This window comes from Leptonychotes weddellii, chromosome 3 (assembly GCF_054177405.1).
Source record: "Leptonychotes weddellii isolate Sample4059 chromosome 3, ASM5417740v2, whole genome shotgun sequence".
Lineage (NCBI taxonomy): Eukaryota > Metazoa > Chordata > Mammalia > Carnivora > Phocidae > Leptonychotes > Leptonychotes weddellii.
In genome coordinates this window covers 73,896,210-73,913,588 of record NC_138371.1, presented here as the reverse complement: position 1 = coordinate 73,913,588, position 17,379 = coordinate 73,896,210, and the positions used below count along the sequence as shown (strand labels likewise).

The 17,379-nt window shown below is 43.9% G+C and overlaps 1 protein-coding gene across 2 annotated transcripts in view; it reads left to right on the top strand.

The window, feature by feature from the left end:
* Positions 1-17,379, top strand: part of KIF5C (kinesin family member 5C) — a 171,810-nt gene that overhangs the window by 73,362 nt on the left and 81,069 nt on the right. For both annotated transcript variants that reach the window (XM_081814471.1, XM_081814470.1), the window contains exons 3-6: positions 6,147-6,220; positions 12,685-12,789; positions 16,752-16,800; positions 17,068-17,123. In XM_081814471.1, coding sequence (XP_081670597.1) covers positions 6,147-6,220; positions 12,685-12,789; positions 16,752-16,800; positions 17,068-17,123 — 284 coding nt within the window. The remainder of the gene's footprint in view (positions 1-6,146; positions 6,221-12,684; positions 12,790-16,751; positions 16,801-17,067; positions 17,124-17,379) is intronic.

Sequence of the window (17,379 nt, the reverse complement as noted above, 5' to 3'; positions counted from 1 at the left end):
CAGAGCCGAGGGGCATCTCCTGCTACTCTGTTTTTCATCTTCGAGTCTTAACCTTCAACTCTGAATGCTATGGCAGTTGTGCTCTCAAATGTCCTGATGTTGCCACCTTTATAGGTAGCTGTAGATTTAAAGAGCAAAAAAGCAAAATCAGAATTCAAAAAGCACCTCGTCATGCAAGATGTGTTTGTTTTTGGAAGCCGAGCTGACTAACCTAACTATTTGAAATTCATGAAAGCCAGCCCTGGGTGCATCTGTTAGATTAGTTCTGACCCTGGACACCTGCGTGGGAGATTCAGTCAGTATGTAATGTTCCTCGCTGAGGTGTATGGTTGTTCAAATTCCGGTTGCAGACATCAATTAATTTTGAAGGTCTTCCCAGTAAGATCATTACAGAAAACTGAAGAGAAAAAACATGCCTGAATTTGGGCTCTTCTTGAATTAATACTGTGGGCCTGTATCTGGTGGTAATGTTTGTTTTCTCCCTACTTCTATTCTTTTGTATCTCTTCCTGTCTAAAAATGTTTTCTCTCTCTCTCTGGAGTGTGTTCTGGTTTGCTCCTAGGCAGCCCTCCTTCCTTTCCATTAGCAGACTCGTCCTTATTTTTATTAAAGTAAGATTAATCACATGTGAGCCATAATTTCCCTCTTTTTCTCTCCCCTTCCATTATCAGAACCAAATAGTATTTACCACGTGCTGTGCTACGCATGAGGTCCATTTAAATACATCTCTAAGTTGATGTAATTAGAGATGGATGCACTCCAGTTTTAAAAAATCCTGTGATTAACAAACAATCATAATCTTTCAGTCTTCATTACTGGAGAAGTTGGGTCTCTTTCAGTGTTTGGTTTTTCTGTAGTATGAAATGTCAGAAATAGGCAGTCCTTGGAAAGTTCTTGTGAAGATGTGACCTAACTGGATAACTTGAGGCCCAATATATGGTGAGCCACAAAGAAAACCATTTAGGGTAACGTTAGACTCTGACATGATACGATAAACTGATATTTTTCAGACACTATAAATGTAATGTGAGCATACTCATTTTGTAACAATAAAGAGTTCTTTCTTCTTCCTTGAAAGGAAATTATTAGGGGATGACGAAGGCCTAATTTAACTTTTTTTAATATCCACTGAGGCTAGCATGAGGGGAAGTGGCCGTGTTATTTCTGCATCAGCAAGGTAAAACACAGATATATAAGAAAGAACTCCTTGCAATAGTCACTAGGTACAACTGAGGTTTCTTTTGCCATGACAAGCCCTATTTAAATCAGGAAAGGAAGGTGGTGCTGTGGGGCCTCTTTTTCTAGAGGCTAGGAATTCAATCAGATAACTTCTGAAGGTCACCGCAGCTCCCACGGTTCATGGTAATGTGGTGGACTGGTGAGATTTTCTTTCAAGGCTATCTGAACCCTTAATGTTTTTGAGATCAGGAAGATCCCTTTTAACTGGATGGCTTTATTCTCTCTTGGTTTTTTTCATTCCCTTCAACTTCACTGGGTTTTTCAAAACATATTTCAAACATTTGATTGTAGAATTCTGGTACCTCCCACACTCCCATCTCTGTCTGGTGTGTGTTTTCCAAATGTTGTCTGAAAGAGTATATAGAATTCTCCGTTTCTTCCAGAAGAGCTTATAGGATTTGTGCCTCTCAGCATGGTAAATAGGAGGGTTTCTGTGGATGCGCTAAGAATTAAAAACCATGGTTACTGCTTGCTGTTGTTGGAAGTACGGGGAACTATGTCCTAGTCTACAGAAGTCACTCTGGGCATTTGCCTTTTAAATTAACTAGATGTGGACTGTGCAGGGCTAGAGAAGGTGGTTCCTTGTTTTCTAGATCTCATTTGTTTAGGCTTCATTCATTTGGTTGTTTATTTTACCCATTCCTTTATGCAAGGATATTAAGTATTTACTGTGTGATGTAAGCACTGCTACGGACTAGAGTCACCAAGATATATAAGACTGTCTGCAAAAAAACTTCACGTATAGGGAAAGAGACAGATGCATCCGTGGTTATCATACCTATGGGTAGTACATGCTTTAAGGTGGCCGTGTGTAAAATGCTGTGGGATCACAGAAGAAAGTCACTTGGGACTGATTTTGGTGAGTGGGGATGAGGATTGGAGAATTAAGGAAGGCTTCTTGGAAAGGATAGGTCCTGAAGACTATAGAATGCAGCAGGGTGTACAAGCACAAGGAACAGCAAAAGCATAAGGACACAGATTATATGGCATGTTTGGGCAATTTAGAGTGTTGCAAGGTACCTGGGGGCTGGGACTTAAAAGATAGGCTGGATCAGAGTTTGGTGGAAATGGATGGGCTTTATCCTTCAGGCAATGTGGACTCATTGACAAGTTTTAAGCTCAGAATACTATAAGATCTACTTTATTATGTGGTATGTGACTCTTAAGAAGAAATGTATATATATATTTGGCTACTGTTAACCGTCAGGCACCGTCTATGCACTTCACATATGTTATTGTATTTTTTAAGTCTCAACCATTTTATGAGGTGTGAGCATTATTGTTCCTGTTGTACTAAGGAGGACTTCGAGGTCAAAGAACTTGGCCAGGTCAGTTAGGGGGTGGTGAGGCTGGAACTTGAGCCTGAGTTTGCCTGTCTTCCTTGAATTTTTCTGCACTATCCTTTCCGGGCTTTTCTGGTGAGCTCATAATGAGCATTTAGTAACAATTTATGAGTTGTTACTTTTCTATCAGGCCATATGTACTATTATTAACCAAGCATTGCAAAAAGACAGGGATAGGAATGGCCGTGGGAAAAGGGGAGAGGGGAGAGAATAGAGATCGCGGTCCCAGAGCTTTGGGGTGGCCCTGCCTGTCTTCCAACAGTGAGATGCCTTTCCATTCTGAAGACGCAGCAGAGCCCTCCCCGTCAGACTGGCCGGCCCGCCGTTCCGGTTTGCCCCTAGTGTGCAGTAGGTCTGCCTGGGGCGTATGTCTACTTGAATAGTTTGGTTGGCCAGCCAGAGCCTTAGGACTCCAAGGCAGGGATGACTCGTCAGTCACTATTGCCACTGACAGGCCACCATTTCTCCTGGGGAGTTGGTAGGAGGCCACGACAGCCTTCTCAGGAACTCCTACGATTACATCCTCCCCAAAGTCTTACCCGACAGTGAAGCTAACTCTTCCGCTCTAGCAAGATCTGGACTCAGAACTAGCAAAACCTAGGATGGAAAACTGGCAAGAGGCGAGAAGTGTTCTCAAGTATCCCACTCTTCTTCACCCTCCTCTTCCTACCTGCAGTGGAATCTCTCTTTGGGTTTGCTGGTTGCTGGACGGACATGTGCTGTCTTTGTGGGTGCTGCTGGCTGTGTGGCGTGAGCTGAGATCACATCACGCCAGAGCCTGTCACAAAGCAAGGTTCTGTCTGGCCGAGCTGGTTCCTGGCTCTGCGGCTGGCGCATAGACATGGTCATTCTGCTACGGGAGAGGCTCTGAAACAAATGCTTTCCTTGGGCCCAGGAACTGTCATTCAGTGGGATGAAAGTGCCTTTTTGTGGGCTGTTTCTATTAGGGTCGGGTGGGGGTGTTGTGTGGCTCAGCGTGGTGCTCTCCCATCCCGCTTTCCTTGACGGGCGCTCCGGCCTCCTCCATGCCCGCGCTCCAACCCAAATGCACTGTGTGTGCTCACTTCCCCTCCTGCCTCTCCTCTCCCCTGAGAATCAAACATAGACGTGGTTAAACACACCGACCCCCACAACCTGGAGTTTGGAAGAAAATCGAGAACGCTGGGTTCGAAGAGCTTTTTCTTTTCTTTTTAAAATTACCATTTAATTCACACTTGAGTTGATAGAGGGCATCGGCTCTGTTCAACCTTGAACACTAGAGATAGGTTCTCCAACAATGAATTAATTGTAACATGATTGTAAATAGTACTTTAAAGACCAAGCAGAGTTTGTTCTGATGGGGTTTTTTGTGCTCTCTTTTCCTTAAAAAAAAAAAGTAATTGCACCCCGTGTTGAAATAGCAGCAAAAGTCAAGGATTCTCCAAGTAGAGTCTCACGTGTTCCTTAGCCCCCTGCTCCAAAACAAGTGGTGCTCTCCATGAGCTCTTGTTTCCCTGGGTGTGTCCCAGGCCTTACCCTGCAGGAGTTTGGGGAGCAGCAGCTAACTAGGGAGTTAGTACGATTGTGCATTCTGCTTAGGGAGGTTGGATTCGGAGGTGTGGACCCTGTCCGGGGGAGCCTGATTCAGGTGCCCCGGCCCCACCGCTTCGTGGCAGAGGAGGAAGCATATGCCGGGTTTTCTCTTGTCTGTGGGGCTCTGGCTGTGAGCTGAGTTTTCTTTAGGGTGCGGCGCATTGCTCAGAGTCACCCCGGCGTGCTTGTGCACTTGCAGGGTCGCCAGTGGCCTCTTAGGAGCTGCAGAGGGAGCTGGACCCTTGGCCTCGGCCTCCGTACCCCTGATCTAATAATGCCTGGGCTGGTAGGTCCCAGAGTGCCTCCTACACAGGGGCTGAAGGTAAGGAAGCCCGTTCAGTTTACGGGGAGATGTGTGATTTCTAATGAACAGAAGCTTTAGTGCGGTGACTGTGGCTGGCATTCCTGGAGTTGTTTATGCCACGAATGTAGAATTTTATAAGTACAACTGCAGGGTGGGAACCTCTTTCCTTGTGTCCCTCAAAGTGCATTGCATTCATGGTCGTTTAGAGGCTCTCCATTCTGAATCTGTTCTCTGAGCAAGTTGGCATTTCTGTGAAAACTGAAGCTTGAACCTCCAACCCTGACACTGTGGTCTTCAAGTTTTTGCTTCTCCTGTTCCCAAGGAAACCATTACCAGAAGTTTGATGTGTGTGAACCTTCTCTCCCTCCCTCCTCTCTCTCGATATAGCTTGACACAAACTCTCAAGGGCTGTTAGGATTAAAAAAAAAAAAAAAATTCTGCTGCTTAATTTCTCTCTTTTTTTTTAACTTCCTGAAGGAAAATCCCACTTTCTTTTCTGACCCCAGTTCACACTCCAGTAACCTCAGGTCAATAAAATGTATATTGAAAAAATTTAGAAAAGCTAACAAAAGAACAAAAATTACCCGGCATAATGAAATTCAGAGAGGCCAAAACCACAAACCAACCAGCCTAAACATTTGATGAGTGAAGAGGCCAGTGGCCCCGAAGAGGATGCCTCAGTAGGGGGTTCCTCTTGTTGCCCCCACTGTCCTTTCAGGAATGAGACTTCTCCCCTTAGTAGGGATGTTGGGTCAAGGATATTAATCATGTACTGTTTCCCTTTTGGTGATATTGATGCAGATGAAGGAGGATTGAGGGAAACGAGTGCTAAATATATTTTAATCACCTCTGCTGCGTGGAAGGAATCCCCACAGATAATCTTCAGTGCAAAGCAGCCTCTGTCTGCACGCCTCCCCCGTCCCTGTGTGAAATGGAAGCCGGCCTGCCGTGTGCGGGGCTTTGCACAGTGTGCTCATTGTGTAATTAAAAGAAATTCCTGATGCTGATGGGCCTGGGCCGTCCTGCTAGCACAGTCACCAAAAAAACAAAGGCCTTAACTTTGAGTGAGGGCCCCGGTGGTTTCCGGGCTGATTGGATTGTCCCCGTGTGGCTGGGTTTACAGAGTGGGGCCCTGTCCTTCTCCCCAGTTCTGGACTCACTCTGTTCTGAAGGCGCTCCAGACGGCCTTGCTGAGAAACATCCCCAAGGAGCTCACCTGCACTGGCGTTTCAACTGACCCAAATCAGATCTTTTGGAAAGAAATTCTATTCCATACCTCACTCCAGAGACTCAGGACACTGATAATGTTTTTCTTCCTCCTCTCAGGAGATCAATTTATAGAAGAAAATTCAAGTATCTTTCTGCTAAAAAGGAAGTGTACTGCTCGATATCTGTCTTAATGTTGATGTTACTGGGAGAGAGGATGTCTGCCTCTTTCTTTCTTTCTTTTTTTTTTTGCCTCTTTCTTCATTAATATATTCTGTAGGAATGTGAGTACATTTCTTATTTGTGGAACAGTTTTTGCTTTTATCTCACAATTCTATTTAAAATGTAAATGGAGTTGAAATACATCATTTGTGTGAAAAATGAGATGGGCCATTTGGAAAATGTAATTTTAAAATATGGAACAAACACTAGCATACGATCAAAGTAATGAGTTAATTTTAATTTCTTTTTCTTGCTTGCAGATGTCCTTGAAGGTTATAATGGGACGATTTTTGCATACGGACAGACCTCATCAGGAAAAACGCACACCATGGAGGTAAGATTGCAGCGTGCCGTGAGGCATTCTCTTGGGTCGCTCAGCAGCACTGTGTGACCAGCCACATTCAGGCGCATGCAGCCCCTTGACTGCGCGTGAGAGAGGTGGTTAAAGGACTGGTCATGTTTGACCAACTTATTTTGTATTTGTGGAGTTTCAAAATAATGGTAATAAAATCTCAGGGGTTCAGAATTTTTAAAAAATCCTTTGTTGGTAGCTCTCTCAAAATGGTAATAGTACATTCTATTAAAAAAGACTCATCAGTAAGCTAAACGGTGGTGTGAGTATCCTTATGGATTGCGACCCTAATCTCAACTGAGAAAGTCTGTTGTGAGAATCATTTATGCTAAGGAAGGCCACTCTGGGGAGGTGAGTTTCCTCAGAGGAAATTAAAAAACTGTAGGACAGAGATGTAAAGAAGTTGGCTTGTGGACCAAATTCAGCCCAGAGACATATTTTTGTTTGGTCTGCACCATGTGTTTTTAAAATTTTTTAATTTATTATTATTATATGTATTTTTTAATTGCAGACAGTGCTTAAAATTTCACACAATTCTGAGTTTCCAAATTTGGTTGAGAATTCTGAAGATCCTACAACTGGGCGAAATTTCACCATAATATACAGTGTAGGCTTCACTAGCGCAGAGATCATCATTGTCTTGCTCACCTGTTCATTCACATTTCTGAAGGAAAATCCCACTTTCTTTTCTGACCCCAGTTCACACTCCAGTAACCTCAGATCAATAAAATGTATATCGAGGAAATTTTTATTTCTAGTGCATGGAACAGCGGCTGTCATCCAGGAGGGGTTTGATAAAATATTTGTTAAATTGATAGCCTCGGGATGACCGTGGCCAACCCTTGTGTGTGGGCTGGGCCGTCCAGTCCATCCCAGCCCCCTGCATGCACACTGTGAGCATGGACTGACGCGAAGCATCCTCTGTCATTAACGTACACACCTGACCTCTGTGGGCATGTGAAGGTGTGAGCCCAGCTCAAAGTCTGTGGCTGTGGAGCCCTGTGGCTCCAGGCTGTCTTCCAGACAAGGCACATCTGCAGATAAAATTGGCCCCCTTTACCTCTTCTTTCCCTGCTTTTGTCCTCCTGTAAGCCCTTCAGGGCTGGATATTCTTCTAAAGGCTGGGCCCCCCTGACAGGTGAGAAGAGTGGTTATGGTGGTTACAAGACACTGAGCAGAGCAAGTTTGGGGAATTCAGCTTACAAGTAACAGGGTAAGATGAATCCTTGATCCTTCAAGCTTAGGATTTTCATTTACGGTACCCTCTTGGGAATGTTACTGAGAGACGTCTGCTGCAGAATCGGTTTAGCTTTATGAATCATTCCTATTGAAGAGGAGATTTCAAAGGCACGAGGCTAAAACTCTTGGGGCTCTGATGTTCTGCTCACACCGATTTCAAGTGTGCGTGTGACTCTGGGGGATCTCATTTCTGTTGTGTTGAGTCACTTTCCCATTTTGCAGGGGACAGTGGCTCCGAGATCACACATAGTAAAGGAAGCACAAGGTTTATTTGCCACTGCTTCTGGACGGAGCAGGACTGTTCCCTGACATCTGAGCCTTGGCCACGCTCTTCTCTGCATCTCCCATTCTCATGCAGTACACCTTGGAGATGCAGGCGCGGCCCTTTGCCTTCCTCTCTTACTGGGCCCCAGACCCTTAACCTTCCAGGCACTAGCAAAGTTGCAGTTCTGTATTTCCTAAGTACTAGCAACTCCAGTAGCCATGACAGAAGCTCCTTCATAGGCCATAAGGTGTAAGAGAGAGAGGGGACATCTCATGAGGGTGTCCATCAGTCTCTAGGTTTTTGGAACATTACCAAACAATATACAAAATAACAACAAAAAATGCAGTATTTAGAATCCCCCAAATCGTAAGGACTGTTTACAAGAGTGACCTTTTTAGCTTCGGGATTAATTTGTCTTTGGGAAATACAACATATTTGCTCAATGTCAGAAATTTAAATTCTAAACCATCAAAGGAGAGACCTGTCCCCAGAGTAAAATCTTAGTTTGTGTTGTGTGTTGGGGGGGGCGCGAATCAGTGGGTGTAAGGAGATGGCAAAGACGTATGCCAGCTTTTTAAAATGAAAATCGGAAATGTTTTGTTACATGAGGGTGTCCAGAGCCCTGGGAGTCTGACAGCATGAGCCTTACAAGGCCTGCAGCGCCGCTCAGCTGGAGAGGTTCGGGGGGACTTAAAGGGAACTGGCTTCTAATGCCGGTTACTCCCACAGTTGCCTAAATTCTGTAGCTTTTTCGTCCACGTAGGTTTTAAAAGGTTGATTGCAAGGGGTGCTTTTCTTTATCGTGACTTCTGAAGATCATGAGTTATGCCCATAGGAGGAAGGGACGGGGCGGAGGGGAGCCCTTTCCTAGCCCCCCTCCCCAACACACACACTTAGTCTGGTTCTTTTTGTCCAGTGGGTATAGATTGGAGAGAAGGTAGGAGATATTTTAGAGGAAAACAGGAAAGGAGGAGCCCCGAGCTGAAGTCGTAGAGACTGTGGGAGACTGAGAAATCCAGGACCCTGGAATGCAATTAAATTAAAAAAAAACAAAAACAAAAAATCTGAAAGGATTTTATGTATTCGGAATTATACATTGTGATCTTTCCAAGGCTTTTTTGGAAGGGGATGTTAACTCCCTGAATGGACAGAGCTGTCACATTTTAAAGCTGTTTTTCATTTTTGGCCTGACATCCAGTGGTGATTCCATTACCTTCTATTGAGGAGAACAAACAGATAAGCCTACGTGAAATTGGAAAGATTAGCTTCTGAAGATGGAGCATTTAAGGCGGATTTTCAGTAAAAATAAGAAACACTTGACAGTGTTGATGCCAAGGTTGGTAGGACACCGTCGTGCACTGGGCCCAGGGCGTCTGCGGCCAAGTGTTCCCAGGGCTGGGTTGAAGGACGGCTGCTGGGGTTGCTGACTATACGGGGAAGAGAGGGCTGGACCTTTGTTCGGCCTGTGGTGCTGGGAAGGGCTTCTTTGGGCCCCGTGCCTGGCTTTGTGGCCCTCTTTGGCACAGATTTGGATGGATGGAGACACGCTGTTTTTCCTTCTGCCCAGAGGGACACCTGGAGCCCATGGAATGGTGCAGGCCACCCCACTGCTGAGCCAAGCCTGCCGAGGGATTTTTAATGAGCCTGTCCGAGGGCATTGGTGCTCGTGTGAGCTGACAGGCTGCCTGCTTTCCCATCTTAAGTGTTTCAGGAAACTGTCCTGCTTGGGAGGTTGAGGAGGCACCTGGGGCTGGAACAAAGGGAGTCTTGTTCTGTGGTTGATGGCCTGCGTCTGGTTTCTTCTTTCACACGTGCCCCGAGAAGGCCACATTCAGAAGTGGGAGAAGTTTTTGAAGAGGATTATGTAGGATACAAGTATAAAAATGTTCTTTTTTTTTCTGAGAGTTAAAAAAAGGTGATGAAGTGGGACATTCCTTTGCTACTGAAGTCCATCCCGATCCTTCAGCCAACTGAACTTGTCCTGACTCTCTAGAAGGGCATTATTCTTCCTCAGTTCCTATACCTTTGCTACATTACTGTCCTCTCAGCTTCCCTGCTGCATCCCCTTTGCCCATCCTCATCTTCCTCCTCTCTCAAGATTTGGTGTCCCTCAAGGAAGCCATCCCATATCACCCCAGCTGGAAAGCACTCTTCTGTTCTCTGAATTTTTACAGCTCTCTGCTTTTTTACCACCTTTTATTGCCTGAGGTGACTACTGCGTACGTGTAGATGTGTATTTTATTTGCAAAAACGAGTGAAGACCTTAATGGAACACCTATCTCATACATACACATCACACACATCAACACCCCCTCAACACCACTCACACCCACATACTACATACATCACACACATCCACACCATGTACCACGTATACCCCCCACATGTGCACGCTCACACACACACACACACACACACACACAGATTGTCTTGGCAGGCTCAGTTTATGGAACATAAGGCTCAGTTCTCACCACTCTTGGGCTTATGAGCCAGGTCAAGCATCCCAGCCCCGAAACCTGTGGTAGATTTGAGTATTACTTCTATGACCGTAGGAATGGGAGGTATCGTTGTGCCTTCTCTAAATAAACGTGTGCTTCCCTCTCATGTGATTTTTGGGTGTGGGCTTCAGGGAAACGACACAGGGAGTATCCCAGACTCATCTCTGGTTCTGCCTTGGTTCTTATCCTGACAAAGGCAAACAAAGGGATGTCAATATTTGTATAAGCTAGGAATCGACTGGAAGATAAATCTTTTGGAAGGGAAAGAATCGAGGGAAACAGATTTGAGTCATTTATAAATGATTTTTGGATTATCTCTCATCCTTCTTTGTCTGTGGACCACTGAGTAGAAGCTAAAGGATTATGATGGATTATTGAAGGGTTCTGGGGGGAGCGTGGGGGGCACTCCTCAGACTCTGAGGTGGATTTGCCCAGTGGCATCACAGCATTTGACTGGACAGAGATCTGTGTTTTCACTGTTCATGTCATTTCTGTCAGCAATTTGCACAGTCCTGAGCCTGTGGGGCCCAATATTTGATGTTTATGATGGCCTGTGAGAAGTAAGCTTACCAACATTTGGGAGATTCTGAGTCTCAGTCATTTAGGGCTGTTTTCCTAAGATATATAGTCATGGCCTGGGATAGAAATGTATTTTCAGACTCTTCAGGTCAAATAAACCATTACGACTGCTTAATGAGAACCTGATAGGAGCTCAATAATATAATGCTAACATTTATTGTTCCTAAGCACCTTATTTATACTGCTTAATTTAACTTCTACAGTAATTCTATGCAGGGGACACTGTACTAAGTGTCGTAAGCAGTGGGGAGAAATACATATGCACTGGCCATCTTGCCCTCGGGGACTGTTCGGTCAAAAAGCCATATAAACACATCACATGATTTAGGATTCTTAGCACATGAGGGCATTCCAGGGGAATACCCATTTTCCCAGGTAAAAGAGCTTTGCCAGAGGCCAGATGTATCTAAATTCAGCTTTTCCCTTGCTTTCAGTAGAATGGAAGGTTAGGGATCAGGTGTGCAAAGGAGGATTCATAACGTAAAGTGCTTTGTGGCCTGGAGTTAGTGCCCGAGTCCGCGTGACTTCTTGGCTTTCGGTAACTCAAATGTTGGCTTGAAAGTCAGCCTGTCAGAGAGGCACTATGTGGTGAACCCACCCCCAAAGAATACAGAAGATCTGATTGAGGAAAACAAAGCGAATCTTCCAGGTGTCGGGCAGATTTAGAACAAGGATATGAGTCACAGGGTTGGTAAAGTTGCTGAGTGAAGAGTAGATGTGTTTTGTACTTTTCTTCCAGTTCCATTTTTCCTAGAGTTTTGTAACTTTCTGAAGGTCTCACAAACGCTGGGAATTCTGTTGCCAATCATTACTTTAGACCTGCAGACTTTGTGTTTGTGCACTGATGCGTAGTTTCACATGGAACAGGACGGAACGTGGAGCATGGTTGTAAGGAAGGCTCTCTGGGAGTCCTTGCTGAAGCTGCTGTTTAAATACTTCTAGAACTCTTGTTTAGGAATTGCTTTCAGATACTATGGCATATCTTTTTGAAAGTCTTTAGAAGCAGCAAATCTGGATCTTTAAAAATGGATGTAGTAAAATAGTTCAAATCACAGAAAAATTCATCTATCCCTTCACCCCTTAGATAAAATATCTCTCAAACCTCCTTAGGGTTGGAGGAGGTTGCTGGCTGCATGCGGAAGGGAGGGCTGGAGCTCTCTGGTAGAAAAAAAGGGAGATAAAAGAATAAGAGAATATCTTACAAGTGAATTTAAGTATTAGAAATAGCAAAAAATTAAAGAAACAGCTAAAATTTTTTTGTAACATTTCAGGCTGGGAATTATAGATTTTTAAGAAATTGATAAAATGGCTTTTCTTGATTGGTTTGTGAAGTGATACTGAAGGTATTTCTAGAATAAGATTATTAAAATTTTTGAGCAATGATGACATTAATGAAACTATCAGCTCTCAAGCTGGTTTTATTAAAGCAGATTAATTTGGACTTATACATTCTGATCAGTTTGTCAAAATTTCAAAACAAAGACCCATTTAGTGTGTGATAGTCACCATATAATCCCAGTCCTCCTGTCTTCCTTCCCTCCTCCTTTCTACCCACACTCTCACCCACATACACCGATTTGCTGCCCTGAGTGGCAGCAGAAGCAAATATTTCCAAGCCCCAGAGCCTGACAGAACAAGCTCTCTCCTGCTGGGTAAAAAGCAACACGTTGAGTTATTTCCATGAACTTTTGGGCTGTTGGCACATCAGGTGGACCTCCAAGGATCTGACGGTGTGTGTGTGGGGGGCGGGGGCGGTGCTCCCTTTTCCACAGAGTTCTGTTATGAAAACCAGCGTGGTTCCTTCTCCCTTCCACATGTTTCCTGGCACTCTTTAGCTGCCTGTGCTTGTGTTTTTCCCTCACTAGGGGAAGCTACATGACCCTCAACTCATGGGGATCATCCCAAGGATTGCACATGACATCTTTGACCACATCTATTCCATGGATGAAAACCTGGAGTTTCACATCAAGGTAAGTGCTATTGATTAACTCTAAAGAGAGAAAACTGCGCCCCAAATCATGTTTTAGTTTTCCTCTTTTTATGTATACATAAAAGATTATTTTGATCTATTTTAAATGAAATGCTGTGGTAAGCAAAGCAGGTGAATACTAAGGAAATATCGAGATAAAATAAAAGCCTTCTTTAGGATGGAATCATCTTGATGGCTATCTGAATTCTACCCTTTACCCAGTGGATTTCTATAGATATGACTGGAATGTGTCCATGATTGGGTTAGGACAGCATTTCCCAAAGTGTGTTCCATGGAACACAGTCCCTCATATTATTAATAGGTGGGCTATCAGGGAAAAGGCTTATGAGGCCAGATAAGCTGGGAAAATGTTTAGTTGAACAGTGTTAAATTCATCACAGGTTTAATATGCTATTATGTAATCCAGTTCTACAAAGGGGACATGTAGTAGATTACATTTTCCAGCTTATTTGACTGTATACATATTTTTCCCCTTTTGAGGTATGATGGACTGGTATTTTGAAGGGCACACTGTGACAAGTGTTGGGGAAGGGTGTTACCCTTCCTGGTTTTTGTTTTTAAACCAGAACCTCTGTTCCAACTTAAATTTGAATTGAAAGAGAGATTTTTACTCTCTTAACTATAGCTGTTAATTTATAACATTGGATATTAGGGATACATTCATTGGAACTCCTTTGTTTTCAAGTAACTGAAAGCCACTTGTTTAAGCAAATAGAGGAAGTTGTTACAAGATACAAAATTTGTTAGTAGACATGGGGCTAAGGGGTTGTGGAAAAGCAAGAAATCCAGACCCTGCTCTTCCTTTAAACATTTTTTTAAATTAAAAAAAATTGAGATATAATTCATATAATTCACGTACCATAAAATTCATTTTTTAAAAGTGTACAGTTTGATGGTTTTTATTATATTCCCAAAAGAATACAACCATGATCACTATCTAATTCCAGAACATTTTCATCACACCCAAAAGAAACCCCATCCCGGTTAGAGTCCCTGCATTTCTCTCTGCTTGCTTTATATTTTTGGGGGGGAGGTGGGTAGGGGGAGAAGGCACCATGGCAGCTCCCGTTCCATATCCCTTATTCCCAGTTCCTAATTCCCCAGGGAAGGGGCTCATTGGCCTAGCCTACAGTTGGGTTGCCCCCAGCTCTGACAAGCTGTATCCAGGATGCACATGGCTGGCTGGGTCCCCACCACAGCGACTGGGAACGGTGTGGACAGGGGATGGGGAAGAGACAGGGTCAGTTCTAAGAAGAAGACTTGGAGCAGAGCGGATGAGCCAAGAGGCTGACCATCCCTTTTGAGGCAGGGACCTTAGTGCACTAGGCCCATCGTTTTAGAGATGAAGAAACTGAAGTTTCAAGACATAGCGCTGGATGGCCAAAGTCACACATCAGGTTATTGGCAGAGCTGAGATTAGACTCTTGATCTGACCAACCCTACATGCAGCACCTTTCCCATTATCTTAAACTTCTGCCCTTGCTTACTTCTGCTATGTACCTTTCCTAAATTATATCAAAACAGGGCAACTGTTTGCCCCATCATAAATTAGATCCAGGAAGTCTTTTTACTTTACAAATCTTTTTCCTCCCTTTGTTGGCTAATACAGGTTTCTCCTTGCCAGGGTTCTTTGTATCTAAGGATACAGAAGCCTGTGGCTTTGATGGGATCAAGATTTAGGAGCTTAGTACATCTTTAAGGCTGTTTGCATTTAAATACCTTAAACTACTGTAGGGTTCTTATGGGATAATCCTGGAGTAAGATGTTAAACCAATTATTGCCCTCAAAATAGGGTCTTGTAGTAGAATCTTATTAAGGTAAAAACAGCCCCAGCATGGGGTGGGAGGAGGGGGGTGGCGGGAAGAGAAGGAACAGCACCCAAGTCTCCAGGGCTGAATTTACAGTCTTCCTTTTCTGCATTTGTAGTTATGCTCACTTATTTCATATATCATAATTGCAAGTGGACAGGCCAGCTATTGACTGCTCTGTATTTTGAACTGAGTAGTGACAGGCTTAATCAAGAAAAAGGGGCTTGATTAAAGCAGTACTGAAAATCTGTTCCTTAAAGTGAGCCCCATAGAGGTTTTAAATGTTATTTCTGAACATGCTGTTTCTTAATGCAAAGCAACACATATTTATTTTTCTTCCACCTGGTCTCACGAAGTATTTGAAATGAAAAAAAAAAATCATCCCCCCATCCCCCAAAAGCAGCCAGTATCTTCTGTGGTAAAAAGAAATTAATAAATCAGAGGGGTTTTTTTTTTTTCTTCTCATATTAAATGTGAACAGGATTTTAATTGCCATATTTGCTAATATGTAATTTATGACTGCTTTTTAGTGTAATTAATTTCTCTGCAATCTCTGGAAATAAGGACACGTGTACATCTCAAAGATAACAGAAGTCTTAATGAAAGCTAGACAATTTTGAGATGCACAGAATGGGTTGGAACCAGGGTTGAGTTGGCTACAGGGAGGCTGAGTTAGAGATGTCCAAGATTAGAGGTCAAATAGACCCTAGGATTCCAGCCACAGGGAGAAGTTTCAGGAGCAGTGAGTCTTTCCAAGGCCAGCTAGGTGTGTCTATGACGCACGAGGCTTGGTGACTGGGGAGTTTGACAGACAATCTGGCAAGCTCAGGTTGTTAGGCAGACAGGCAACTTGGAGGGGATGCCCAGCTACACATTCCAGGGTTCGAAGCCAAGACCCCAGATCTCAGAGAAACTGGGAAGTCAGGAGGCTCCAGGACAAGGTAATGAACGGGACTGAGGGGTGAGGACTAGTGCTGGGTTGGGAAGGCTTCACTGCCCCCAACCAGAGGTCCAAGAGCGAGGATGCAGGGCTGAGGTTTCACCTATAGAGTTACACCCCAGCTTTACAACTGTTCTTTCAACTTTTTTTCTTTCTTAACAACTTGTTTGTTGATTCCTTTGTTTAGGTTTCAAAAAAAAAAACACAAAAAACCCATGAACATGAGAGAAAGAAAGTTGATCTGGGAGGTGGAAGGCAGGTGTAGACAGAGTGCAGAATCCTAGAGAAATTTTTGACGTCATTAAGTCCAATAGTTTCATTTGACAGATGGGAAAACCGAGGCCTATAGTTTTGGTTACATGTGAATTAAACCTCCATGGTCACATGTCTAGTTAAAGTTGTTCTCAGGTGTTCCTAGGGAGTTTAGAAGCCAGTTCCTAGTTCTTGGAGATTCTGACTCAGGAGGTCTGCAGCTGGGCTCACGACTCTGCAGTTTCTACAAAGGTCTGAGTGATGCTGATGCAGGAGGGGCTGGGGCTGGGCTCTGAGGATAATTGATTAGAAGGCTTCCTTTCCCCCTCACAGTCTAGTCTGTCTCTCATTAAATCCCATTTTGTTCCAACCTTTCCTGGCCTCCCCAAAGCTGGCCACCATCAGCAGCTCTCTCCCCATTACCCTGGAGCTCTTGTAGCTCCAAGCAAACTGCCCTTATCCCCATCCCCGCTTCCTTCATGTGAATGTTTGGGCCTGGTCTGGTGAGGGGGTCAACATCATGCATGAGGAGATGCCAACTGATGTCGACAATTACTCGCCAAGACCGTTTTCTGTTCCAGCCTTGGTCCTACCTAGAAGTTTGCTTGGTGCTCATCGAGGGTGAAGGGTAGAGTCCACCTGTAAGTGGCCGTCTAGTGCACAATGTAAGGAGCACCTGAATCAAGACCACAGGGGCTGTACGGCGTGGGGGGTGGCTCAGCCCAGGCAGGGGTCCGCAGAGCAGGCTGACGTGGCAGGAAGCCGGAGAGTGCAGGAGAGTTGGCTGGGGCTCTGTGCTGCAGGCCTCCGAATCCAGCTTTCTGCCCCCTCTTCTTGCTCTCCTTAGCTGTGCATGACAAAGGCTTTTATGAGTTCTAGTAATGATATTTTTTCAAATACAGCATGGCATTTCTGTTTCAAACTCAATTTGTTTTTAACTAGGTTTCCTATTTTGAGATCTACTTGGACAAAATCAGGGACTTACTCGATGGTGAGTAACCTGAATGCTTTTCCTCTATTTGTTCTTTAAGGTCTAGGGAGGTTGAAGTGATTCACAGCTCTTCTGCTTCAGGAATTAATGAAAGTTTATAGAGATGTTTTATTGCCTTTACACTATCTGCTTATTCTTAGCCAAGGCTTAAACTTGCATATGGCAAAGAGATTAGATTTGCCTATCTTCGGTAACAATTTCTCTTTTTCCTCCAATACAGAATCTTTAACTTTTCTTTTCTCCTCTGCATGTCGTCATTATTTGCAGTATCCAAGACGAACTTGGCTGTTCATGAAGATAAAAACAGAGTCCCGTATGTAAAGGTATGAGGAAGACTTGATGATGCAATTGACTTCTCTCCTGTCACTGTCATCATCATGGTTACCAAATATGCCCAGAATATTTCCTATAGAGTGTATGTAGGTGTTTCATCATGTTCCTTATATTTAGTATCTATCTGGTTAAAAAACAGACATTTGATTTCTTCAGTCGTATCCCTGTGGGAATGTATCACAGATGTCTAATCACATGAGGTAAGAAGTGGAGAAGTGAACAAGTATTTATTAGTCACATGTAGAG